Source organism: Triturus cristatus, chromosome 3_2 (genome assembly GCF_964204655.1).
Source record: "Triturus cristatus chromosome 3_2, aTriCri1.1, whole genome shotgun sequence".
Taxonomy (NCBI): Eukaryota; Metazoa; Chordata; class Amphibia; order Caudata; family Salamandridae; genus Triturus; species Triturus cristatus.
Genome location: NC_140584.1, coordinates 1,183,668,723 through 1,183,695,954, shown reverse-complemented (window position 1 = coordinate 1,183,695,954; position 27,232 = coordinate 1,183,668,723). Strand labels below are relative to the sequence as shown.

The 27,232-nt window shown below is 44.8% G+C and overlaps 1 protein-coding gene across 1 annotated transcript in view; it reads left to right on the top strand.

The window, feature by feature from the left end:
- CNPPD1 (cyclin Pas1/PHO80 domain containing 1) overlaps positions 1 to 27,232 on the top strand; it is a 59,322-nt gene that overhangs the window by 8,376 nt on the left and 23,714 nt on the right. Inside the window, exons 2-3 of the mRNA XM_085650096.1 lie at positions 16,782 to 16,884; positions 22,007 to 22,088. Of these exons, the coding sequence (XP_085506222.1) occupies positions 16,782 to 16,884; positions 22,007 to 22,088 (185 nt within the window). The remainder of the gene's footprint in view (positions 1 to 16,781; positions 16,885 to 22,006; positions 22,089 to 27,232) is intronic.

The window sequence follows — 27,232 nt, the reverse complement described above, 5'->3', positions numbered from 1 at the left end:
TAACTATAACGGGGGAATTTCATTGGTTTTTTATCAGTAAAATTTCCAGCTAACTATAACATGTGTGAAACCTATGGTTTTTTCATTGAATTAGCAAGGTTTTTTAAATGCTAATTCCTAACTATAACGTGTGTGAAACCTATGGTTTTTTCAGTGAATTTGTACGGTTTTTTAAATGCTAAGTTACTTTACGCCATTCGTGGCGTGCACGCCCACTTAACGCAGTTCGTTCCGTGCGCGCACGGTGCGCTTCGCGCACCGTGCGCGCACAGTGAGCACGCGGTGCGCTTCGCGCACCGCGCGCCCACTTTACGCAGTTAGTGCCGTACACGCAAGGTGGGCACGCGGTGCGCTACGCGCACCGCGTGCCCACGTTACGCACCGTGCGCACATGGAGGACATATTATGCGCTTCCTTGTGATAGGTAATCTGTTAAATGTAATTTGTAAGTGATGACAATAATATGCCATGCACAGAGTTTTTTTTTTTTATTAAAATTTTTAGCGTAAGCGCACCGTACGCGTACGGTAAGCGTAATCGGCGAAATTTTCAAAAAATAAAAATTTACCGTTTTTGGCCTTGGGGGATCTTTGAGGACTCAACTAACATGGCTATGTGCATGGGCGCTGTCTAAACAGCCCCTTTATATGTTTTTTGCCTTTGTTTACAGCCCCCCCCCCCCCCCCCCCCCTCAGAGTGCGAGAGAGAAAATGGCGGCCGCCGCTTCCTGGTTTCGACCGATTCGAATGTTTACTTAGATGTAACAGCCAATCAGAATCGCGCTCGCGCACGCCACCGTACGCGTACGGTAAGCTTACGGTAAGCGTACCGTAAGCTGGCTCAGATATATATATTGATTTAAAGGCTATTTTCTCAGAATCTACTGAACAGATTTACACCAAACCTACAAAAGGCACTTCCTTGACCTGAGGACTACCTCTCTGCCAAATTTCTAGTAATTCTGTTCAGCCGTTCGGGCTGTAGCCCTGTCTAAAGGTCCTATGGAAAAATGCATGGGAAAAACGCGTTTTGGGACCCCCCTTTTATCTCAGCCCCCGCTTGACGAATCCCCCCGAGACTTTCAGGGTAGGAGCGGAGCGTAGCGCCCCACCTATTTTGAGAAATTCGCGAGGATTCGTCGACCGGCGCCAAAGTTATTCAAAATAGAATGTTGCGGATTTCCTATGGAAACAGGGTTCTAACTATAACTACCTACTGGCGACCGCCAGTAGGTAATATATATATATATATATATATATATATTTCTTTTATCTATTTATTAATTTAATTTATGGAAAGGGGGATGTGTAATGTATGGAAATGTATTATTTATTTCATGACATGTCTTTAAAACGTAGAACGTAAATTTCAGGGATGTAGCTTTAAGGAATGCTAGTGTTGAAATGTTATTGTGGGCATGTTGGTGTTTGACTGTGGGCAAAACGGACTAGGAAACTGGAGAAGAAGGTTGTGGGTCCTTACTCCTATTTAAACTTAACTTCTGTGGATTTTCTTTTATTGGATTTCCTAATCCTCCCTTACTGCACAGGTCCCTTTTGAAACGGGAGAAGAAGGGGTTGCATCTGAGGACTCTAGGGAGAGCGTTCCACATCCTGGGAGCGTTGCCAGAGAACGATCGGTTTTCTTTTTCAGTTTCGGAGGAATAAGAAGGAGTGAGTTGGAGCTTCTCAGCGTTCTGGATTGACCTGCTCTTACTAGTTTGTTGTTCAGGTAGTTAGGGGCCGGAGAGTGAAGGGTTTTGTGTGTGATGCAGGCCAGTTTGTAAATACACCTCTCTTCCATGGGAAGCCAGTTGAGGGAGTTGAGAGCTGGTGATGTGATCAGATCTTTTTACTCCAGATACGAGTCGAGCGGCCATGTTCAACACTGCCCTTAGAGGGGCTTGGGGAGCTTTTGGAGTCCCTGTTAGGATGGCGTTCCCGTAGTCGATTTTAGAGAGAACTAGGGATTGGACTACTGTCTTGAGGTCATCTTGGATAAGAAAAGGTTTCAATTTCTTGAGGTGTTTTGGAGAGAAAAGAGCACTTTTTGCAGAGTATTTGATGTGGGCCTCCAAAGATAAGTTCTTGTCAAGGGTGATGCCTAGAGACTTAACTGAGTCGGATAGGACGATGGGGCAGTTTAGGGCAACCAGATTCTTGAGCCACTCTTGGATTGGACGATGGGTGCGTTTTTAGAGAGAATAGGATTAGTTCTGTTTTTATCTGGGTTGAGCTTTAGGTGGTTAGCGTTGAACCAAGTTTGGATCTTGGTTAGAGTGGCATTGAGGTGTTGGATGTCGCTGGCAGACTTGATTTTGAAATAGATTTGGATGTCATCAGCGTAAAGGTGGTAATTCACTCTAGCTTTTTTCAAGATGATTGTGAGGGGCTCCATGAAAAGATTGAAGAGGGCCGGGGAGAGGATCGAGCCTTGCGGGACCCCAATTGTGACTTTTGTTGGCTTCGAGAGACCGGAGTTGATTTTAATTTGTTGTGAGCCGGGTTTGTAGGAAGGAGGTGAACCATTTTAGTACTGTGCCATTGATGCCGGAGTGCTTCGACAAGGTCTCCAGAAGCGCTGGATGATTTACTGTGTCGAATGCCGCAGATAGTTCAATAAGGATGAGTAGGCAGGCATCACCTTCATCTAAAGCCTTGTGAATATCGTCGGACGTTGGGCATAGCGGTTTCCGTGCTACAGCCTTTCCTGAATCCTGATTGAAAGGTGTCGAGGAGGTTGAACTCATCAATGTGTTTGAGTTGGTGGAGAACGCATTTCTCCAATGTTTTTGAAAGGAATGGGAGGTTGGAGATAGGTCTGAGGTTATTGAGATCATTAGGGTCGGCCCCGGGTTTTTTGAGAATGGGTGTTATTTGTCCAAGTTGAAGGGAGTCTGGGACACAGCCTGAGGTGAGAGAGGCGTTGATTATTTTTGTCCAGAAAGGGGAAATGGTGTGGCTAAGTTCTATTATTGTGGATGGGATGGGGTCCATAGTGTGGGAGGAAGGTTTTAGGTTATAAATTATACTGAAAACCTCATTTTCCGACATTAGCTCAAAGTCGGACCAATGCGCATTGTTTTTTAGCTGGAGGCAGACCTGATTGTCCTTGGTAAGAACTCTTTCTGAATGATCAGGGGTGGTTAGAGTGGGGCAGGTTAAGAGGGAAGGAGGGTTAGAGGTTTGGATGAATGAATGATCAATTTTCGAGACTTTATTAGTGAAGAAGGTGGCAATTTCTTCACAACGCTCATTGGTGGCTTTGATTTCTTGAGAGGGAGTGCAGTTAGTTTGGCTTTTGACAATGTTGAAGAGTTCTCTCGGTCTGTTTTTCGCCAGATCTAGTTGGCTGCGGAAGAAAGTCGCCTTTTCACTGAATATATGTTTTTTGTATGCTTGCCGAGCAGATCTAAGTTGCGCGAGGGGTTTAGTCTCCAAGACCTTTCCGTTTGTCTGAGTTGACGCCTTTCCTCATTCAGATCCATGTTAAACCAGGGTTTAGATTTGGTTCGCCTCAATTGTTTGAGTTTGAGAGGAGCTACTTGGTCTAGAACCTCTGTCATTTTTGAGTTAGTGTGTAGTGAGGTTATCAGCCGTCAATGATGAGGGTTGGAGTTGAAGATGGGCATGAATCCTGGGTTCAAGTTCGGATAAAGGGATTGCTTTGATATTTCTGGTCCAGTGTTTAGGTTTGTCATCACAAATAGGTTGGTGGAAGACAAGTGCATCAATCTTGAACAGAATGAGGTGATGGTCGGACCAGTCAATGGGAGAAATCGCTCTGAGAGAGACCAGATCATTGTTGGTAATGATCGCATCCAGTGTTGTACCTTTGAAGTGAGTTGGTTTATTGCATAGTTGTTTGAGGTTATATATTATAGGTTCTGGGTAGTGGAGTCTTCTGGGTCGTTCCAGTGGATATTGAGGACCCAGGAACACGTCTTTAGTGTCTGTCATGGAGAACCGTGATATTAGGTCTGTTAGTTCTTCGGGGAAAAGGGTACGCTCTCCAGGAGGATGGTAGATGGTGTGGAAATTGATGGGTGAGGTGCCCTTGGTAGTGAGTTCTACACCCAGGTATTCAAACGATAATTATTCTGCAGGTTTAAGTTTGGTAATCTGTAATCCTGCCTTGTGGATGATGGCTAGCCCTCCCCCGTTTTGATCGGTCTGTCTTGTCTGATGATGGTGTACCCTGGAGGGGTGAGAATGTCAAGAATGGGGGTGGAGTGGACATTGAGCCAGGATTCAGTGAGGAAAGCGATGTCAATTTCTTCAGCGAGTAGAGCTTCAGCAATGTCTGTGGGGTGTTGTACTGCTGATGTGCAGTTGAGGAGCATGCTAGAGAGAGGACGGGGAGCCTAGATGATGGGGGGGAGTAAGGTGGATAGAGGAGTATTGAGCAGGAGGTCTAGGCGAGTGGACATTTTTAGGGATTCTGTTAGTGCCGCTAATAACCGGGATGGGGAAAGGGGCTGTCTTCTGGTTCAAAGCGAGGTAAGAATCGTTGATCTCATCAGGTTTCGGTATCGAAAAGGGTTGGCGATCCCGGTTGGGTCGAAGTGCCTGACTCGCCTACGGACTGGAGGGTCGAGGGGTGCACTGTGGGGCCAAGGGAGCGGTATTGAGTGGGGTGGGAGGAAATCTACCCGGGGATAGGGAGCATGGCGGCTTGGTCCTGTTGAGAAGATCTTGTTGTAAGTAAAGGAAATCAGCAGTAAGGCAGTTAATTTTCAGTTCCCTTCTGTTCAGTTGCTGTGCTATTGAGCTGAAAAAGTTTAAGGTTTTAGGCTGGGGCCGAGAATGACTTGGGTCTTTGGAGGGAGTGAGCTACTCCTAACTGTTAAACAGCGGAACTCCGAGCGCTGGGAGAGCTATTGCAGCTTCGGTGAGAACTAAAAGTCCCAGAATGCATTGTGCTCTTGGCTAAGATACCAGACTGGTGAGTCGTTGGTAGATGCAAGGGGTGTAAAATAGGGGAAAGCAGGGGTAAGGGAAAGGGACGGGGAGGGGGGTGAGACAGCAGAGGACAGCGGTGTACAGTGGGTCGGTTATTTTGCAGTTTTATATAGCGCGAACTCGACCCGAATGAATTATAGCACTTTACTTGAGCAACATTACTGAACGACACTTTCATTGTCGCACATGGCTGGCAAGTGGTTGTCATTGCCACTGCTGGTATTTTCAACAAGTGTTGCACGTTCTGGAAACTGTAGTTTTCGTTTTCACTAGTATGAGCATAAACTTAGAAACGTAAATGTGCAAACTGAAAAATAGGACTTGTTCAAAGCGTCACAAGTTGATTCACTTGGCAGCAATTGGTGAGAGAGTAGGACTGGAGAGTAGTCCGAGGAAAGGAGAGGTGACGCCTAGATCAAAGCAAAGGCACAGTAATGGACTTGGGTGGGGAACGTGAACAGGTAGGGAAGGGGGATAAAGCGGTAGACAGTTGCCCTGAGGTTGGTCACATAAGAGGGCAGATGTCTGGGAAGGACAATGGTGGACTCAAGAGAGAGGGGCTGGGAGCCCTCGATGACAACAGCTTTAAGTTCGTTAGAGACAGTACAGAAAGCAGGAAGCTGCTTTGGAAGAAGGTTCAGTAGAGACGTGCGTCTTTGGAGAGGGACATACATACAAGAGCCTGGAGAAATGAGGACGACGGGACATCCAAATCCCTCTGTTACTGAGAGAAGGGACTCGAGCAACAGGTAGTTGTCAACTCGGCCATATTTGGCAGGTGTCACATTCTTTCTACTTCTGTTCATCCGCCTCACAAACCATAGAGTGTAATGGGTCACCTGCTTAGCAAACCAATATTACCCTCCAAAGAAATATTTAATTCTGCAATCACCTTAATTGGCTCACCCCTTATTCTCCTGACTTCACTTGAATTTTTCGTCAAGAGGTTGACAGTTGTTACATCAAACACTGACTTCGAAGACCAGTTGTGTGTCCAGTCTGACACTGTGCACTGGATATGTATGTACATGCTGGATCCCTACTGTAGGAGCTGCGATGTTTCATGGACACTAAACAATATGTGCTTAGTTGGGTTGCTGTAAAAACCGGCGGTACCCTGTAGTTGTACTACTCAAGATCACGCGGATGTTTGTTTTGATTTTGACCTTTTCACTGTCCCTGTAGACTTTAATTCGAATGAACCTACCTGTTCCTGCAGAACCTACGAACTGATCCTGAAATTATGTAATTCAGTGATTTTTTTTTTCCCTGAAGTATCGCTGTGGGCCCCACAAAAATGTCTTGAAGTTATTTGACTGTCCCCTGTAACATGTCGCCTGTGAGCCCCCCACAAAGGTCCTGTAATTAGTTTATGCAATGATCTTCTCTGATGTATACCTCTGGGCCTGTAGACATGTCCTGAAATTGGGATGTTCAACAATACCCTCTAATTATCTTTGTTTTGCACACTAGAAAGGTCCTGAAGTTAAGTTATTCTACAGCCCTCTTCTGGTGTATATTCTGTGGTCCCCACATATCCTGACATTAGGTTATTCAGTCATCCTCTTTGCTGTTTTGCTTGTGAACTCTCCTTCCCCCAGAAAGGCAAAGGCATAAGTTTATTCAGTGACCACAGCCTACTTTGTTAAATTAATGCCATCCCCTCATATGAATTGCCTGTGGGCACCAAGGTGTGCCTTTAAGTTAGGTTTGACCCCCTCTGATGTATTGCTTGTTGTCCCCCTGAATGTGCTCCTGTTGTCAGCTATTCAGTGATTTCCTCTGTGATGTATTACCGATGGGTCCCTATGATCTATCCTTAAGGTATGTGTGATCCCCTCTGATGTCATTTTTTGGTCCCACAGACACAACCTGACATACGGTTCGTCCATGATATGTGGGCCCCACAGAAATGCCTTTAAGTTATTTAATCTACCGATTCATCCCTTTTGGACCCCAGATGCATGTTCTGAAGTTTGGTCAGGCAGTGATTTACACTGATAGTTTTTGCCTGTGGGCTCCACATGCAACTAGCGAAATAAGGTTATTTGATTAGTCTCGTTGATGTATCGCAGAAGTTGTTTTATTCTATGGCCTCATGGAAATGCTAGAAAGTCATTTCATGTGTTCACACGTCATTGAGCTAGACAAATAGGTACCTTGGAACAAAAAAATTGGGTTTATTAAATGCCTTCGAGGGTAGCGAGATGAAAGACGTGCCTCCCATGCGGAGCTTGGGAATATAAAGAACGCCCAGAGAGGAAGAGTTTGAGGAAGCTAGCATAGAACCAAATTTTAAACGCTGCTGTCTGGTGCCTAGACTATAAACTTCTTTTGGCTACACCGAGAGCCTTGAAATTGCAAAGCTTTTCCACACAAAGCCGACAGGTGCATTTAGCCTCTGGAAACATGGGAGTGGCAGAGTAATTCTAGAAAAAGATGTTTGGCAGAGTTCTCTACTAGATAATTGGAAAGGTGAAAGTACAAAGAATTAGCAAGATCCTGCCGAGTACCATGGCAGCCTGAGCTGTTGTCTTGCATCAGTGCTGTTATGTAGTGTTAATCTAGGCAGAGAAGGATAGTGGAGAGTCAACATCATGGTATTGGCTGAGTAAGTAGGAATAGATGGGAATCCATCGCAAAGCGCCACCAGTCCGGGGCTCTGATATCGGAAGATGCACCAAAGACTATACTGACAGTTGTGCCATATTAAACTCTTACTGGTTGCAATCCGTCCAGCTGCCCTCCTTGTGAAGGTAGGTGCGGATGGTGGAGTGACCATGTGTGCGAGCCTGATCAAGCTGCGTCTCATCTGCCAGAATAAGCAAAAGTCTGGCTAGTTGAGAGGCTTCTGCTATGGAGAGAGTTGGGCTGTGAGAGGACCCTTAGGAAAGCCTATAAGGGAAAGTAAGAAAACTAGATTGATCGGGTGGGAACTCAACAGCCTGATTCTAGCCAACAAGAAAGTTTCAGGCGTTGGCGAACCTTTACTTAGATACCTCTGTCTACTAAACGATCTAGCAAGGTGCAGTGGTTCGCAGCACAGCATTGAGCATGGACATCAAGTTGAGGTGCACCATGGCTGTCTGAAATATGGCTTGGGCACCGGTCTGGGCCTTGTGTATTCGAGAAGGGCTAGCTGATTTGAGCTTTGTTCCTTAGCAAGCTTTGCAACGGTCTCATTGTGGAATGTCATGCATTAGCACACCGCAAACAGGTGACACATCATTACACCAAGGGTCTGGCAACCTTCCTCAAGCTCCAGTGCCAACAGGATGCCAAGTGTTTTCATAGAGTGAGAACAAGTCAACCTAATCTGTATTTAAGGTGATGACTCATCTAATGCCAGGTTATTGTTTGTTCACGTGCACAAGGAGGTCTCGGGAGTAAAAAGAAACCTTCCATGGTTTAAAAAAACTGAACAGCACAAATCCATCGAGATGATTTGAAGTTGTTTTAAAAACATTTCCATTCGTTTTTTTAATTTTTTTATATGGGTTTTACATCCTAGTGTTGTTAATGTCTATCAGGACATGCATTTGTACCAGATAATGAATAGCATCTTCTGCAGCAGAATTGCTACACAAGTTCCTCTCTTCACTGGTTCTCCCCGTCGATGCTCAGACTCCTTACACAGTAGTAGGCTATTTGCACTTCTAGTGGGTTTAAAAGTATCGCAGAAAGAAGCCGGACAGACACCTCAGTAGTTATTGTATGCTTTTTTTTCTGTGGGCGGGAGTAAAGTTATATGTGACCGATAGAGGATTATATATATATATATATATATATATATATTACCTACTGGCGGTCGCCAGTAGGTAGTTATAGTTAGGACCACGTTTCCATAGGAAAACCTCAACATTCTATTTTGAATAACTTTGGCGCCGGTCGACGAATCCTCGCGAATTTCTCAAAATAGGTGGGGCGCTACGCTCCGCTCCTACCCTGAAAGTCTCGGGGGGATTCGTCAAGCGGGGGCTGAGATAAAAGGGGGGTCCCAAAACGCGTTTTTCCCATGCATTTTTCCATAGGACCTTTAGAACGAGCTACAGCCCGAACGGCTGAACAGAATTACTAGAAATTTGGCAGAGAGGTAGTCCCTAGGTCAAGGAAGTGCCTTTTGTAGGTTTGGTGTAAATCTGTTCAGTAGATTCTGAGAAAATAGCCTTTAAATCAATATATATATCTGAGCCCGCTTACGGTACGCTTACGGTACGCTTACGGTACGCTTACCGTACGCTTACCGTAAGCTTACGGTGGCGTGCGCGAGCGCGATTCTGATTGGCTCTTAGATCTTAGTAAACATTCGAATCGGCCGAAACCAGGAAGCGGCGTCCGCCATTTTGTCTCTCGCACTGAGTGTTGTTTATCAAACATGATGGCCAAAAACATGTTACGGGGCTGTTTTGACAACTCCCTCCCACATAGTCATGTTGAGGGAGTCCCCAAACATCCCCCAAGAGCAAAAACGGTTTTATTTTTTTTTCGGCAATTTCGCGGGGTACGCTTACCGTACGCTTACCGTACGCTTACCGTAAGCTTACCGTACGCTTACGGTAAAAAAATAAAAATAAAAAAAACACTATCCACACTTACCCCACCCCCTGTGCTTTTGGTGGCCGCAGGCCACCAAATGTGCAGGGCTTATTAATAGAGAAAAAAAACGTAATTTTGGCAACATGAAATGATAAAATCGAAATAAAAAAAACACTATCCACATTGACCTCACCCCCTGTGCTTTTGGTGGCCGAAGGCCACCAAATGTACAGGGCTTATTAAAGTTGATAAAAACCGTGCACGGAACGAACTGCGTTAAGTGGGCGCGCACGCCACAAATGGCGTAAAGTAACATAGCATTTAAAAAACCGTACAAATTCACTGAAAAAACCATAGGTTTCACACACGTTATAGTTAGGAAATAGCATTTAAAAAACCTTGCTAATTCACTGAAAAAACCATAGGTTTCACACATGTTATAGTTAGCTGGACATTTTACTTATAAAAAACCAATGAAATTCCCCCGTTATAGTTACTGTAGGCAACTATAACTCACGCGACCGCAATCCTCTGCTGATGACATATGTGTCTTTATGAAAAAAAAATATTTGTAATATATGTATAGCTAAAATTTAATGGAAGAAGATATGGGCAAATAAGTGTCTAAATACAGTATTCGCATCAGCAGAGGATTACGGTCGCGTGAGTTATAGTTGCCTACAGTAACTATAACGGGGGAATTTCATTGGTTTTTTATCAGTAAAATGTCCAGCTAACTATAACATGTGTGAAACCTATGGTTTTTTCAGTGAATATATATATATATATATATATATATATATATATATATATATATATATATATATATATATATATATATATATATATATATATTCACTGAAAAAAACCATAGGTTTCACACATGTTATAGTTAGGAATTAGCATTTAAAAAACCTTGCAAATTCAGTGAAAAAACCATAGGTTTCACACACGTTATAGTTAGGAATTAGCATTTAAAAAACCTTGCAAATTCAGTGAAAAAACCATAGGTTTCACACACGTTATAGTTAGCTGGACATTTCACTCGTAAAAAACCAATGAAATTTCCCCGTTATAGTTAGTTAAGCTAACTATAACTCGCGCGCCCGCAATGCACTGCTGATGACGTCACATATTACATCACTCATGACATGGTCAGTGACATCACTCATGACATCACTGATGACATCTCAAATGACATCACTGATGACATCATCCAGTGAATGTGTGTTTTTCTGAAAATTAAATATGTTTTCGATATGTATATCTCAAGGTCGATGGAAGAATAAATGGGTATATAAGTGTCTAAATGGATGATTTGTTTTTGAAAAATTGATTGTGTAACTGATTAAGTGTATCATAGTGAATACATGGCTTAGTGAGTAATGTTTAAATATGTAAATATCTGTATCAGTCTCTCACTTTGTGTATAAGTGGCTGCATGGGTTGGTGAGTAGCTTCATGGGTGTCTATATAGGTTATTGGTTGTTTTTTTGAGTATCAGTCTGAGTGTGTGCATGGTTTGGTGGGGGGTATTATGTAGTGCATAGGTGCATGAATGAGTGACTCACTGTTTGTATGTGTTGAAGACAGCATGTGTGCAGGACTGTATGGGTGGATGAGTATGTGTATGGGTGTGTTAGTGAGTGAATGACTGTCTCAATAGTGTCTTTATGAGTAACTTCATATGTTTTAAACTAGTATATGTGACTTTTGGTGTATATAAGTGAGTATATGTGAGAGTGAGAGGTTGAAAGAGTTCCTGTATGAATAAGTATGTGTTTCAATAAGTGATTGTTTAAAAGACTAAGTATGTGTAAGTTTCCGTAGAAGTAAGTGTGGTGGTGTGTGTATAACTGTATATGCAAGTAAATGGATGTTTGATTCTTTATTAGCATGAGTAACTATGTGTGTGAGTAACTCTATGGATGAGTGGCATTGTGTTACAGGATGTTTAGGTGTATGAGTACATATGATGTGTGAGTACACGAATGAGTGACTGTACAGGACTGTTGGTGAATAAGTGGATGTTTATGTGGATCTTAGAATTATTGAAGAGGTTGTTGTAATTGGTATTGGTATGTCCATTTTTTTGAAAATTTCAGTCTCTATTTTTGAATGTGTGTATCAAAGGTTATATTAGGGTGAGAGGAGGTCTGCCACTCTATCACATGGATGATGTCATCAGTGATGTCATTTGAGATGTCATCAGTGATGTCATGAGTGATGTCACTGACCATGTCATGAGTGATGTAATATGTGATGTCATCAGCAGTGCATTGCGGGCGCGCGAGTTATAGTTAGCTTAACTAACTATAACGGGGAAATTTCATTGGTTTTTTACGAGTGAAATGTCCAGCTAACTATAACGTGTGTGAAACCTATGGTTTTTTCACTGAATTTGCAAGGTTTTTTAAATGCTAATTCCTAACTATAACGTGTGTGAAACCTATGGTTTTTTCACTGAATATATATATATATATATATATATATATATAATTTGTTTTTTTTGTGTGTGGCCCAGGAAACGGTCGTTGACTGGTCAGTGTGTGTCTGCTCCCTGGGTAGATAGATACTATGGGTCTCATGGGTGTGATTTTTATTTATTTATTTATTTTTATTTTTTTACAGCACCAACCCATTTATGAGAAGTAACCATGCTTACAGTTCCAGTTTTTATATCCAGGAATTATTGTATATGTTTCTATTGATATTTTCTATATTGGGATTAGAAATACTTTGTGCAGTGCGCCACTGACCAATAAATAAGCTTATTTAAATGTCCTTTGTTGTGTAAAGTGTTAGTGTACAGTGGTTCATGCACCTGCATTCACATTTGTTTCCTAGTGCCCTTTAGGAGTGTATATTTTCAAACGTCAGGGTTTCAGGTTGGTCATATATTTTTGAAGTGCATGAGGGTTTAGAGTTGTGCGCCAAACAAAGTGCCGCAAACCTGATAAGCTATCTGAACAGAAAAGTGACTTATGCTATTAGAGCCTTTTAAGGAGATAGCTGGCTAATCTACAGCTTTGGAGTACAGATTGGTAGTAGGTGCTGAGGTAAATTTATTATTATTATTATTATTTAAAAAAAAGAAAAATCTTTTTATTAAGAGCTCGCAAGACCATACAGTGTAAAAACATTTCCATTAGTACATCATGGAGTGATCACAGAAAATCGATAACAGATTGGTCATGAGGGAATACAGAAGATATTACACATCAAACAAGCATCTATTCGCCCACACCCAACCCTCTATACTTTCGCCAGGGTGCCCACACTTTCCCCCACCTTTTAGCACATCCTCTACTAATGTACACTGTTTCCTCGGCACGTTGGCACCAGTCTAGGTCACGTTTCCATTCCTCCAGCTGCGGGGGCTCAGGTGCCCCCCACCCCCTGGCAATGTTTTGCTTTGCTATGCCTGCTGCCATGACCAACCATATTCCCACATATCTGGACCAGTCAGATTCACCTTTTGATCATTAGTAAAAGCCACTTTGGCTCCAAGGGGACAGTCTCTCCCACCACTCTGGTCATAGTGTCCATGACTTTCTGCCAAAACCAAGCTATCTTGGGACAAACCCATAAAATATGCAGGAAAGTACCCTCTCTCTGACATCCCCTTACGCAGAGCGCTGTTGAAATCCTACCCCATGTGTATGGGCAGGTACGAGGATAATAAGTACGGTGTAAAATCTTGAGCTGCACTAGTCGAAATCTGGAGCGCATTGCGACCTATTGAGGGCTCTGAATTGCCTCCTGCCACCCCTCATTATCTATGCTACCCAGATCTTTGACCCAGGCCTCTCGGAGGGTAATCGGGGGGGTCTGGTAAATGATTTAGCGGTTTGCGATATATCGTGGAGGTCGGCTTCTCGGAGATGGGGTCAAGTAAGTCTATCCTCTAGCGGGGAATAGTCCGGTATCACGACCCCGCTGTGTATGTGGGCGCGCAGAGCATGTGTGAGTCTCATATAATGGTATCTCTGGGACTGGTGTAGACTGTATTCCTTCTGGATATCCTCAAATGTGAGGGGGGAATTCCCTTTCCAAATGTCCCCCAGGTATTTAATACCAATTAGTTTCAATCTTTTAAAACCGGTCAGCGCGGCCACCTCACGCAGCGGATCTCCCATCCATTGGGGGGTCTTACCGGTCAGTTTTCCCGCCCAACCAATGAGTCTATTAGCCTCTCTCCAACACTGAAGCACCACTTTAGTGTGTTCAGGCCACTCCGGTCGAGATATACGGGAATATAAGAGGGGCTCGTGATTCCCTCTTGGCATGACGGCTTGGTCAACCCTGTAGGCTGGCTCCTCCTTGCTTACATATACCCAGTCATTAATGACCGTGCTGAGGTAATGTTGAAGGAAGAGTGATCCAGTAGTGTGGTAGCTCGGTATGTGATGCACAGTTTCTTTAAATATAGTGTCTAGCCACCAGTTCAAGGAGTTAAGGACTGGTGAAATGTGCCTCAAGACTAAGTTTGAGGAGCTTTCTAGTCTCTGTTCTCTGAAGGTTACGAATTTGAAAGAAATTGACGGGGAAATAGTCTATTGGCCCAGTCGAGCGGTGATGTTACAAAAGCCGTTTTGGTTAATCCTTTCTGTGGGGTACCACTGTAAGGGAAAATGTGGTGCAGGTATCTTGCGGTATAGAAGCTTTCTTTAGAAACTTGGTTCACTTGTGATAGTGTTTGGAGTAATGATCACGTCTCAGTTACTTGAATCAAGTGACTCGGTGGTTAGTCTAATTCTTGTCAAGGGCAGGAAGTAGTCCACTTAGCCCAAACAAGTATTTTGGTCTTCTGGAGGTGTTCAATTTAATGTGGTTAGATAGAATCGGGTGGTCAACTGCTTGGGGCACATCAGTGGAGACTGGGATTTCTAGGTTCAGCATTATTTGTGCGTCATCAGCATATTTGTAGCAGCTGAGTTTGAAGGAGGAGCTGCGGCTAGTTAGAGAGCAATGATATGCTTTTAAGGGAAGAGGGACAATGATTGAGCCTTGATGGACATCTACAATGGAGGTAAATTGTTCAGAGAAGGAAGAAGTGATATAATGTGGGATCACAGGAAGCAAGCCATTTAAGGGCAGTACCGGGGTTACCTGTGACATTAAGTCTTTGAAGCAATGTATGTTCGTGGGCGGTGTCTGAGACCATGGACGGATCAAGTTGTTAAAGATTTGAAAAGTGTGGTTTATTAATGCAGTAGTGTCCTGTCACTTGGATCAGCTTAATCAGGTGATGTTGTGGGTCAACAAAGAGCCTTGTTTTCAGATCCTTCTTGGCCAGGAGTCCATCTGAATTGGGTGAGGAGTTTGTTCCGGAGTATGGCTGAGCTACAAGAGAGAGCACACTCTGGGATCTGGAGTGTTTGATCTGGGGATGTCGACCAGTACAGATGATGAACGAAGATCGCAAGGGGGCTGTGTATGTGAAACTTTGCCTGCGATAAATGGGTGCAGCTCCAAATACTGGTCTGTGCTTCAAGGCCAAGAATTTGGGTGCTTTTCTGACGTTCAGCCAGTTCGGTTCCCTAAAGTGGGACATTACGGATGACCTAGTTGGAAGATTCAGTAAGAGTGCTGCCGTGTTTTAGGTGACTTGAAGTCGATGTGCAAAATGAAGAGTTTCCGTAGTCTAGTGTGTACAAAATAAGTACATGAAGGAACGTTCTTCTAGTGGCAAATCATTTGCTCTAAATTTTGTAAAACAACTAAGAATATAATCTGAAATGAAGCGATGGTGTAGAACGTTATTACCGATCTGGAAGCTAAAATTCTCTTGAATGTAGGAAGTTTAGCACTGTTTTAATCTACAGGTCAATGATGCAACCTGTGTGACATCTTTTAGGAAAATAATTTTCACTTTCATAATCTTGAATAAAAAACTTTGGACAGCTGTGCAACCTGACGCATGAAATACACATGTGCCTGTTGGAGAACTTATCATGCATAAGACACACAATTGATGGACGGAATGCAGAACAAATCAAACCATTCTTAACGAACTTAGCATGCATGTCACTAGTTTGATTTCAGTGGAACAGATCAATCTTCATCCTTCCAAGCTTGATGAAGAGTACCATTTAGCTAGGTAATAACACCTGTGTTTTTTATAACCCAGTGTAAATTCAGGATGTGACAGTTGGTGCCATAAAAAATACTGTTTACAGCCGTGCCGAGGCAGGTGACATCCTCCACCACTAGTGCATTCAGCTCCGTGTGAATCATTTGTGTTTGAGAAACCTTTCTGCAAGCTCACTGCTATTGCCTTTAAATGTGTTGTAAATGGTTTCTGTGAGAGATCACTGGGCCAGCTTTTCTCACGAGGAGGGGTAAAAGGCACAGGGAGGGATGGCTGCAGGTAGCCAGAGAAAGCTAAAATTAATTGTTTGGAATATCACCAGTAGTTGCACGTTTTTCTGGATTCTGGTGTCTGTTTTCCTCCCATTGGAGGACTTCGTGCCCATGGTCCAATGTTGTCCTGGCAACCATGGGAATTTCAGGTGTCATGGGATGTGCACAGTAAGGCGCTCTCTCTCAGGAATTGTGCAGAACGACATTTTGAGTAGTAAGTGTGTCACAGTCTCACGCATCTAACTCTGTATTTCATCTCCACCAACACTACTTCCATCAAAGTTCTACCACTTCCTGTGCCATAGCTCTAAAAGTATCCCTTCCTTGTATCACGCTTTCCCTCCCTTGTGATATCCATGGCACTACAGTCTCCTGCACCTATCAGCATTCCCTTCCTAGCCCCATCATACCTACCCCTGCAATGCATCTAATGCTTTATTCCCCAACCTGTGTGGTTTCCAGCTTCTCCTCTCTTGGTACTCACTCCTCTAAGACTAAACCTCCTGTCTTCTCCATTATTCCTTATTTGGTCCCATGGCATTCCCACCCTGCCATTACAAAAAATCCCACTCCAGCTGGCTTTTCATGTATGATCACAAAGCTGTTATTGGAGGTGCACCCTTTGGCACAAGGGCATGGCTCATTCACAGGATAACTATGCAGGTAAGCAGCAGAAGGCCTTTCATAATAAAGTTCTGCTGTGCTGACTTGTGCCAGCATCTTTGGTGATAGGGCAGTCATAGATGTACGTTGGCTTACTGGCCTTTCTGATGGACCGGCCTGGCACAGATTTTCCAGCTCATCAGGCTTGAGTATCGTGTGTGTGCCAGCCACTGGTGTGTAAGACTACACCATTGTTTATGGAAGTGTATGAGTGAGGGCTGAGTCTAACAACTCTCTTGTCTGTTGTCTCCCTAGTTTCTGCCAGGGCACCCCCAGCTGAGCGAGCGGGTGCGTAAGCGCTTGTACTATGGCTGGGACAAGGACTGCAGCCTGGACTACCTCTCGAGCCCAGTGGCAGGTGAGTCTTCGAGATGATTCAGAGGTTACTGGGGTCACTAGAGAATACTCTGCTTGCAATTGATTGAAAATATTGTTGCTTCAGTGGTAGAGTTGCTGGCAGGGCAGCTAGGAGATTCCTGCAGGCCGCTCTAATGGGCCACAAGGCTGGCGAGATGACTTCCTGTAGGATGGGAATGGCCTTTCAGAGGTACTGTGAGCCTTCCTGAGAAATTCTTTGATTCCTATATGTCTGTTTAGTTTGAGACGCCAGATTGAGACAACTGTTTTGCTTGAGGTTTCCTTGAAAGAGTGTGGACTTTATGAGCATTGAACAGGAATGTATTCCTCGCCTGACTGGTTTAAGGGCAGTACCTTGAATTCATATCACACCTGAAGTGTGCTCAAGTATTTCCGTTGAAAGTGTTGCTTCCTAGCCACGTAACCAGTCTCTGCGAGTCCCGCTGAGGTGTCGCCACGTGTCCCTTCAGCTCTGAGCCACCATTGTCCCGGAGAGTTCTTGCAGGTGACTCACAGGTTGCGTCAAGGGAGTTCTTCACGTGGTGTGGCCTGGCCTCCTCACTCCATATCTTGGTGTCTAGCACAGCCCGAGCCAATCTAAGCTGCGGAAGGTTCAGAACATTAGGCATTACACACAATGAGCTTTTTTCATATTCCCTTGTCTTTTAGATTATTCTGTGCCATGTTTTTAAATTGTTATCCTCGCCTGATCTACCTCTCCGCTATTGTCCCTGTTACGCCACGGCTTGTGCCGTTTGAGCAGAGGAACGCACCTGGCAGTACTCCGCTCCTGGACGCTGCCGGAATCCCTGCACATTTAATAATATTCACTACCTTTTATCTTGTAGACCATCAGCCATCGGTCCACCCACATTTTGTTACTATTTTAAATGGCAGTTTACTGCTACTCAAGAGCAGAACTCTTAAGCATTAAATAAGCAATGCCCAGTCAACGCCCCAGAACAACCCCATGGTCCACCCTCCAGCATTATTTCCTGATCATTCAGACACCAAACACACTATCACTGTACCCTCCCCCTGCACCAATACGAGGCGGACAAACGTGGAAGGGATAACAGGGGCTGAACACTCCATACAACCTAAACAACTAACTGGGCTTTATCTTAAAGCCCAATCAATTCCTAAGCATACTTTGGAGATATGGAGCCTATTTGACTCAGAAAAACCGGACATATGTCTTGTCACTGAAATTTGGCTTGATGAGGCCCCCTCCCCGATGTTGCAGTAGCTTTCCCCCCGGAGTATACATTGCACCGCCTTGACAGGACCAAAAAGAGAGGGGGAGGACAAGCAATCGCTGCTAGGGCTGACCTTAAGATCAACCTACTCAATACTTTCCTCACCAAATAGGTGGTACTGTGTATTTTTAAAATAGAGAACTACACTAATGGAACCTGGAGAGGTGTGTTAGTCTACGGACCACCCGGTACTAAAACTAACTTTACCAATAAGTTGACAGAGATAATTGCCCCTAATTGTGCTAGCAGCCGGTATGTTCTTCGGATCACCGATTTTAATTTTCATGCAGAACTCCTAGATGATCCCGAAACTATCCAACTGATCTCCACTCTTGAATCACTGGAACTAGGGCAATTGGTAACAGGGCCCACGCATGAAGCAGGCCATACTTTAGATCCTTGCTTCACAAATTCATCTAACATCGAAACGGAATTACCCATTCCTATGCTTTGGTCAGACCACTGTCTTCTCAAATTTCGCATACAGTCCACCTCAATATATAGTAATCAAATCGGTGAACAAAGACTGAGCAGACCTTGGAAAAAAGTTGGTCCATCAACCCTTGCATCCCACCTCAACCTCCCATTTTATAAAGACACCGATAACATAGATCAAGTAGCTGACATTTTAGAGAATCCAATTACTCAGGCACTTGATATTGTAGCACCTCTAACTAAAGTTAATCTTAAGCATAAAGCCTCACCACGGTTTAACGAAGATCTAAAATTGGATAAATTGGCCAGTAGGAAAGCCGAGCTCAAATGGAAGATTACCAGAAAGTTTACGGATAGAAAGGAGTACAACCTCATACATAGACATTACTGTGACAATCTAAAATTAGCCCAAAAAAGATATATTGGCAATCAAATTAATAAAGCTGCAAACTCAAAGCACTGTACAAAATATTAAAGTAATTCACCAGCCCCATTCCTGCCAGTCCAAAAGCCTCTATTGAATGGGCTAACAAACTTTCTGCATTCTTTGAGGAGAAAATTAACCTCATTCATAACCACTTTTCTAATGCAATCACTGAATATCCTGAGACGGCTCTTATTAGTAGTCCGGATCTTGTTTTAAATTATTTCTGTGAGTCCACTAAACTCATTTAGGAGAATATGAATCTCGCCCTCTTTTTAAAATAAAATCCGGTTCCCCAACTGATCCTGTCTCACCCCATATTATGTCCAACATCTCCCCAGTCCTCCTCAAAAGTCTAACTGATCTTCTTAATCTGTCTCTAAAAAGTGCCACCTTGCCTATCATCTGGTAGGCAGCAAGGGTCAAACCCATCCCGAAAAAGCCTTGTATTGACCCGAAAGATCTTACCAACTATCACCCAATCTCTCTCCTCCCCTATTTTGGAAAGGTTTTAGAGTCCTTGGTCAATAAGAAAATTACAACCTTTCTGGAGGAAAACAAATTACTGGACCCTTCTCAATCTGGGTCCAGGGCAGCACACTGCACTGAAACATTGCTGATAGAGATAGTTGACAGTTATAAGACTAGCCCAGGACATCAGGCAGTCAGCTATGCTTGTCCTACTTGATCTGTCAGCGGCATTTGATACCAACTTCCACAGTCACTGATACATCGACAGTGGGAGAAAGGGATCAGAGAGAACACCTTAAATTGGTTCAGGAGCTACTTAACAGATCGAACCCTGAGGGTCCAAACAGGCACCTTTATTTTTCAAAGTTGAATGGTAGATAAAGGTGTCCCCCAGGGGTCTATCCCCAGCCCCACTCTTTTCAATCTTTACCTGCTCCCCCCTGCCGATTTCTCTCCCCCCCCCCCCCCCCCGCCCCCCTGCAAAGGTGATCAGATCTTATGGGTTCGACACGGTGTCGTATGCAGACGACACGCAAATATTGATCACCATGGACACTGACCCATCCGACACCGAGCTCAGATTCATAAACCGCATGACCCATATCAGTACCTGGATGCAAACTAATCACTTTCAGTTAAACAGAAGCAAAACGGAGATCATCCATTTCGGGCAGGCTAATGAGCACTGGTCTAATGACTCGTGGCTCCAGAATCTCGGCCCCTGTCCTCCCCCCCCCCCAAATATGTAGTTCGCAACCTGGGAATGATAATTGACAACAAATTGTCCATGAGAGACCATGTCAATCAGGTAGCGGGCATATGCTATGGATCAATGCGGACCCTGCGCAAGGTCTTCCAATGGATTCCATCTGAAACAAGAAAACCACTTGTGCAGGGTCTAATAATCAGTCGGCTCGATTATGGGAATGCTCTTATGGCCTCCATTAATGAAGAGCTTTCCATGTCTTTGGCTAGTGCTGTGAGGCCCTCTGGTGATCTGTGCGCTTAATAAAATCTTGTAACATAAAGAGCATCTGAGTGGCACATTACAGCAGTGGCCACACACACACACACAGTCCTGATGCTATCGCAGTAAAGTAAGCATTGGCAGTTGATGGGCAGCCATTGCAGCATTTGACATGGCTACACTTCTTGTATTCTGGGACACTGTGCGTGACTGGGTCAATGCCCTTTGATTTGTGCCTTAAGAGCAGGGCCAGATACTCTGGATGATTCCTCTGGAAATGGATCCAGTACACCAGCCTGTCTCAGCAAAGCTAGAGTAGGTGTCCAGAACTCAACGCAGTACTCCAGTTGGGCTTTCAGAGCTTGACCCAGGGGCCAACGTCAGTCCCTCAAAGCTGGTCACAGTATTACAGAAAACGTCACCAGAGAAATTCCATTTCTTTTCCTCAGAATTTAAACCATTTCTTAACCATTTTGGGCTTGCAGAAATGATACCCCACAAACAATGTTGTGCACCCTCGTTTGCAGCTCCTCCTAGTTTGTTCCACTAGGGTCCACCCTCAGCACACCTGTTCCACTCGACCTTGGGTTTGAAGACCACTTCTGAGACTCCAGTGAGGTTTGAATACACGCCTATTAACATTAGCCTGCATTTGCCCTAAAGATCCAGAGAACCAACTGTTTTGGTTTGGCTCTGTCTTTACTTAAAACATTCTGAGCTGGCAGTGATGGCGCATGAACAGAATATAAAAACTGACTAATGAAATAGTTTTTACTTAATTCTTTGTTCTGTGTCCTTAGTGACTTTTTTTCTATAGTGCTGACACTGAGACTCAAACTCCTCAAGGTGCAACCAATCTTGGGCAGGTAACAGATTTGAGAGTGTGAAAGTTTGTTTTGCATCGAACGTTCTGTTAGTGATTATTCGAGCCCAGGTTTTCTGGTTCCACTGGCAGCATCATAGGCAATGGACCACATACTCCTCTGCCTCCCGACACTGAGTCATTTACCAAATTATAGTGACCTGGTCAGACTAGGGTATAGGCTCCTATAGTGCCGTCTGTGTGCGCACCTTGAAATGCCTGACTGCAGGTTTTGAATACTCCCACAGTTCAAGTGTTGCCCTTTTCTCTATAAGCACTTTTCCCTCCTCCGTTTGTAGTCGGTTTTTAATTTTTTTTTAATGTCTTGCATTCAGTCGAGTAAAAGCCACAGAGTTTTTCAGACAAACATTTCTCCTTGTTTTAGCGACCAGTTGTCTGATAAAGATAAACTTGATTGAAGAGCTACTAAGGGCAGTGCTTGTTCTTTGAAACGTTTACCTGATTGCTATTCCACTGGTTGATTTCTTATCCATTTCAAGCCATCAAAGCCAAGCCTGTGAAAAGCAGGGCATGATGTAACGAGACCTGCTTGAGTCTGTTATTGATGGATGGTGGAAGCTGAAAGAAAACTCTACTTACTAGATGTTGCTTCTTTCTTTTAATTTTATTAGGCTGGTTGCTAATTGGAGATGAGGTTGCTTCGTAGAGTGCTCTCAGTAACTTTCCCATCCTTTCCTATTTTAGATATTGCGGTGGAGTTGCTTCAGAAGAATGCTCCCAGTCCTATCCGACGGCTGCAGAAGAAGTATGCCTCCCATGTGGCTCGGTGAGTTCCAGGCAGCCTCTAAGTAGGTAGGGATTTGGTTCAATAGTAGACTGGCTGCCCAATGGCCTGGGGATCTCTGAGCACTGTCTTCTGGGCCTGGTGTTCACTCTGTACCTTGCCCCAGCTCTTGCAGTCTTTCTGCATGTACCCCCATTCTTAGTGCCCTGCAACCCATTATCCCTGTCAGTTGGGGGGGGGGGGGGAGTAGGAGGAGCTCTGTTTGTGCCATTTTGAGGCTCCTCCAACATTGTCTCACGGTGTTAAGCTGCATTTTAGACCTCATGGGGCATCCTTCTGACACAGTGGTGGACCCTCTCTCCGGGCAGGGATGGTGGAGTGCTTCTTGTTGTCATTGTCTTGTGAGCCCTTTCTGCTCTGCCAAATCCTTGGGAGTTTTTGGCTATGCTTTTCCTCATCCCTGAAGGGCCCCCCTATCAACTTGTGAGATGCTCAACATCAGATTTTGATGTGGCATTCTACACAGACAGGACTGCTGATGTCTGAAGCTTGGTTTGTTTGCATAGTTGTGCCTTGCTCAGACCTGCCGTGTTGACAGGTAGCATCATGGGCGGAGATTCCTCCTTACAGCTGCATGTCAGACCTGTCCCTGGGTCCGTCTCATTATTGTCTGCGGTTGGTGCTTGCTTTTACCACCGGTGTTCTCAGACCTTCAATTGGGTACACTCTGTTATACACTCATGAGTCTCCCTTTAGATACTCGGCCTTCCAGTAATGGTAAGTTAGAGCAGGAAAGACTTTCTGTTGGTAGTGGGAGGGCTAGAAAAGTTTATACAACATGATACCCCAACAGTGGAAGTGAAGCCAAAATCTGTCTCTGCTTCTGGGTCCTAGATGCAACCCCAGATGTATTTATAGTATACAGGCTTGTTAGGTTTGTTATGATGTTGAGCCTTCTGGTTGATGTCACCCTTGGTTGAGACCTCTGAAAATGTTGGAGCCCCTCCGGTTTTACTGTTGCTTTACTTTTTAGGCTGTCATGGAGCAGAGGTCCCCAACCACACAATGTATCTAGTTAAGACGTGCTTGGCCCTCAACTCTAGTGTCTTTTCAGCTTCTCTTTCATGAGTGTGCAACTCTAGCATTGAAGACCTTTGCCATGCTCCCTGTTGGACTTAGTCAAATGTCCAGTAAGCCCAAAACCAGGAAAAACTGGAAGAGGCGACCTGGTAGTTTGATGTTCAAGTCTCTAGTGCACTTGAAGAATTACAGTGAGGGGGCTAGGCTGTGTTTAGCATGATACATTTAAGTGATTGGATTGTTATTTGGGGTGGGTGACATACCCACCTCAAGGAAAAATTATAACCACTGTCGGGGTGAACGCTCAAAGTCACTAAATCAAAAATCTTCAAACCTTTTTACTAGAGAACCAATCCCTTACCCAAAATGTCAGGCCCCCCTCCAAACCGTTATGGAAAGATTTTAGGGGGGGGGGGGCAAGAGGTGAAGAGCTGGACAGGGCATATGAGATCATTTCAGGGGTGTTATTTAGTATTTCATAAGCCACACTAAATGTGAGAATTATAAATGAGAAAATGCATATAAAATAATCTGACATGACAGAAACACTACTCCAGTTATTTGGAGTGTTGGGAACCCCTCACACTTCTGGGGCCCAATGCAACTGCACCGATGATTGTCTGCTGCTTAGGGCTGCAGCTATTTCCTCTGCCCCTTCCCCACCAATCCTCCTCTTCACTCTGATCTTGAAACACTGTCCCTTTCAGAACAAATGAGCTCCCATGTGTTGCCTTCCTCTTTGCAGCAAGGGTGCTTTTAGCCCTAAAGATATCCACCATCCTCGATTGTAAAGTAAGACAGTCCTAATTGTGATGCAGTGGGCCTCACACTTTTGCCTTTGCCACTGTACCTGTCTCACTAAGGAGAGCTAAGGCCTTGTGAAGCTGACAGTTGTCCCTGCCCCTTGTTAAACTGCCACTATCTTCCTTTCTGCCATCTCCTAGGCTTAAGGTAAAGTGTCTTCTCTGCTTCATTGTTCTCCACTCTTGAGGTATTGGTTCAGTGCTGAAAGCAACTTTGGCACAACGGAGGTTTAGATGGGCCTTCACAAACCAGGCTGCGGTGCCACTGCTCCTGCAGCACCAATAATACCCACTCCTCTGGCTACACTACTCTCCCTGTTGCTTGGGACCTGTCCATGTGCAGCAAGGTTGATTTGGGCCCCAATGCTAGCAAGGAAAATGACTCTGCACCCCCCTTTTTGCAAGTAACATTTCCTTAATTGGGGTACAGTGGTACCTCACTCCATTGCCTGAGTGCCATTGCACCTGGTGCACTAATGGTAGTGATTACACTAAAAAAAATGCATTTCTTAACACCTTCAGGGTGTTTCTTTGAGGTAGTGCGTAGCTGTCTTTGTCCATTTGTAAACGAAAAGGTTAGTCTCCTGCGTAGCGCCCCCGTTCTCCAGCCATCTCTTTGACAATATACGTGGATTTTGCACCGTTCTGCATTCTATGGGTCCTTTGTTTTAGGGCGATCAGGGAATTGTCCTTTTTGGCCTCCTCCCTGCCACCCCCTCGACACAACTGAGAGGACACCTGCATGTGAATGGAGGTCAACATTGGCATGGTATAGGTGGACAAATGGGTTTTAATTTTACAAAAACCTATCCCATACATTTTGTTAAAAACCACCATCTCTGAATTATTAAGGGGTCCTGGAGTACTTGGACGGTGCTGAGGCGGGGATGTGTAACAGAGCCGTGCAGTCTGTTGTAACGCATGCCGTTACAATGCACATGCCTTTACCACACACGTCTTTACGACAATTTTCGATCTAGAAAGGATGAATGGTAAAGGCATATGCATGATACCAGTTTCCCCAGCAAACATAAGCATCTTACAGGTAGGTGTGTGTTGAAAAAATATTTTTTCCCGGTAGGTACAAACACTTGTTTTGTATACACACATTTATACACCTGCATATTAGTATGTGTATAAAAAATATATATAACCTTAAAATAATCCCCCCCCCCCCCCCCCCTCCCTCACCAAAACCCATATCCACCCTAAAATTACCTTTGCCACCCTAAAACCCATACCGGACCTATAATTACCATTTCTTCCCAATAACCCATACTCGCCCATGAGGGTATCCAGGAGCGTAGATTCGGCTGTGTTCGTAGTTAAACATCCAGGTCTTCAGCTTCTTGCGTAAGTTGAGTGGAGTGGTGGTCCTTGTACGTAGAGGGAGTTTGTTACAGCATCTGGCTGCTATGGAGACAGCGCAATAGTCCGTCTTGCCTCTGCAGATGCCGGCGGTTCGTGCTTGACAAAGGGAAGTAGCAAGCAGGTATTTGGAGGGTCGGCAGAGTTGATGTCGGTCGTAGAGGTAGCCTGGCCCTGCGTTGTGGAGGGCTTAATAGGTGTGGATGAGAAGCTTGAATTTGCAGCTTTTGCTAGATGAGTAACTAGTGCAGTTCCATGAGGTAGGGTGTGAAGTATGCGCTTTTAGGGATGGTTTGGGGTCTTTGAGTGAGTTGGCTGGAGATGCCGCCGTAAAGCGCGTTGCCCTAGTCAAGCCTGCTGGTGATAGGGCTTGGGAGACCGTGCGTCTAGTTTACGCGGGGAGCCATTTGAAGATGTTGAAAACCATTGTGATGTGGCAGCAGGATTACATCACGGCGTTTACTTGTTTGTCGAGAGCTTGTCGTTAAGGATGCTGCTGAGGTTTCAGGTGTGTTCTGTGGAGGTGGGCATAGGACCCAAGTCTGATGTTCCCCAGGAGGAGTCCCGGGGGAAGTTCTTATTACCGAATATCAGGACATTTGTTTTATCCATGTTGAGTTTGAGCCAGTTCTCTTACATCCAGTATGCTACGTCGGACATGCAGGCCCAACAGCCGGCGAGAACACAATCCCCCTCACACACGCGCACACACAACTCTGCGACGCACTAGCAAATCACTTACGCAACATGATATCCTCAAACTACAGGAACTTTGAGCCCCAACCTACTGACCTAGTCAGTCTCCCCACTCCTACGGAAGCCTCCCCTGACCAACATCTCACTGCATGGGAACAGCTCTTCACAGCCAAAATGAACTCCATCCACCAAGGAGCACCCACAACCCCTGCCCCCACTGCCTCTTCAACCTAGGAAGCAACAAGATCAGCCACCAACTTGCCACCATCCTCAACGCATCAATCGCCACAGCCACCTTTACTGATGCATGGGAACAGAGGTCCGACCTCTCCTCAGAAACCCTCCACAGACCCTCCGTGATCTTCAGAACTACTGCCCCATCTCACCAAGTCCTGGAGAATGCTATTAACCATCAGCTCACCGAAAACCCGTAGAGAATCATGCTAGATCCCTCCCAATCTGGCTTCCAAGCCAACCACAGCACGGAGACTGCCCTGATTGCTGCTATGGACGACATCCACACTACTCGACAAAGGAGAATCAGCTGCCCTGATCCGTCTCGACCTCTCTGCAGCTTTAAACACAGTTTCCTACTACACACTCACCAAGAGATTGCACCAGAATGGAATCGGATGGATTGCATCATTTCTCACTCGACACACGCGGAGAATCCATCTACTCGCCTCCCTTCACCACTGAACCCAAGAGCACCATTTACGGACTCCTCTAGGGTTCATCCCTCAGCCTCACCATATTCAACATCTACATGACACCTTTAGTGGACTTCGTCGGAACCCACGATATCTACATTATGTCCGACACCCAGCTCATCCTGTCGCTCTCAGCTATCCCCACCACAACGAAGACCAACTTTCACAACTGCATGAAGAACATCACAGCCTGGCTCAAGGACAACTGCCTAAATCTCAACACTGACGAGTCCAAAGTGCTGATCTTTGGCAACCATACCTCACTCTGGAACGACACCAGGTGGTTGGCGGAACATCGCCCAGCACCTGAGAACCTCCACTGGCTTCTTGTCCAGAAAAGATGCCAATTCAAACTACTGACGCACTCCTTCAAAGACCCCACGACCAAAAAACGCTATACGTAAACCACTGCCTAAACGTCCACCAACCATCAAGAAACCTTAGGTCTGCCTCTCACCCTGGCACTGACACCTTGCATCTGCCCACAGACACCTTGCATCTGCCCACAGACACCTTGCATCTGCCCACA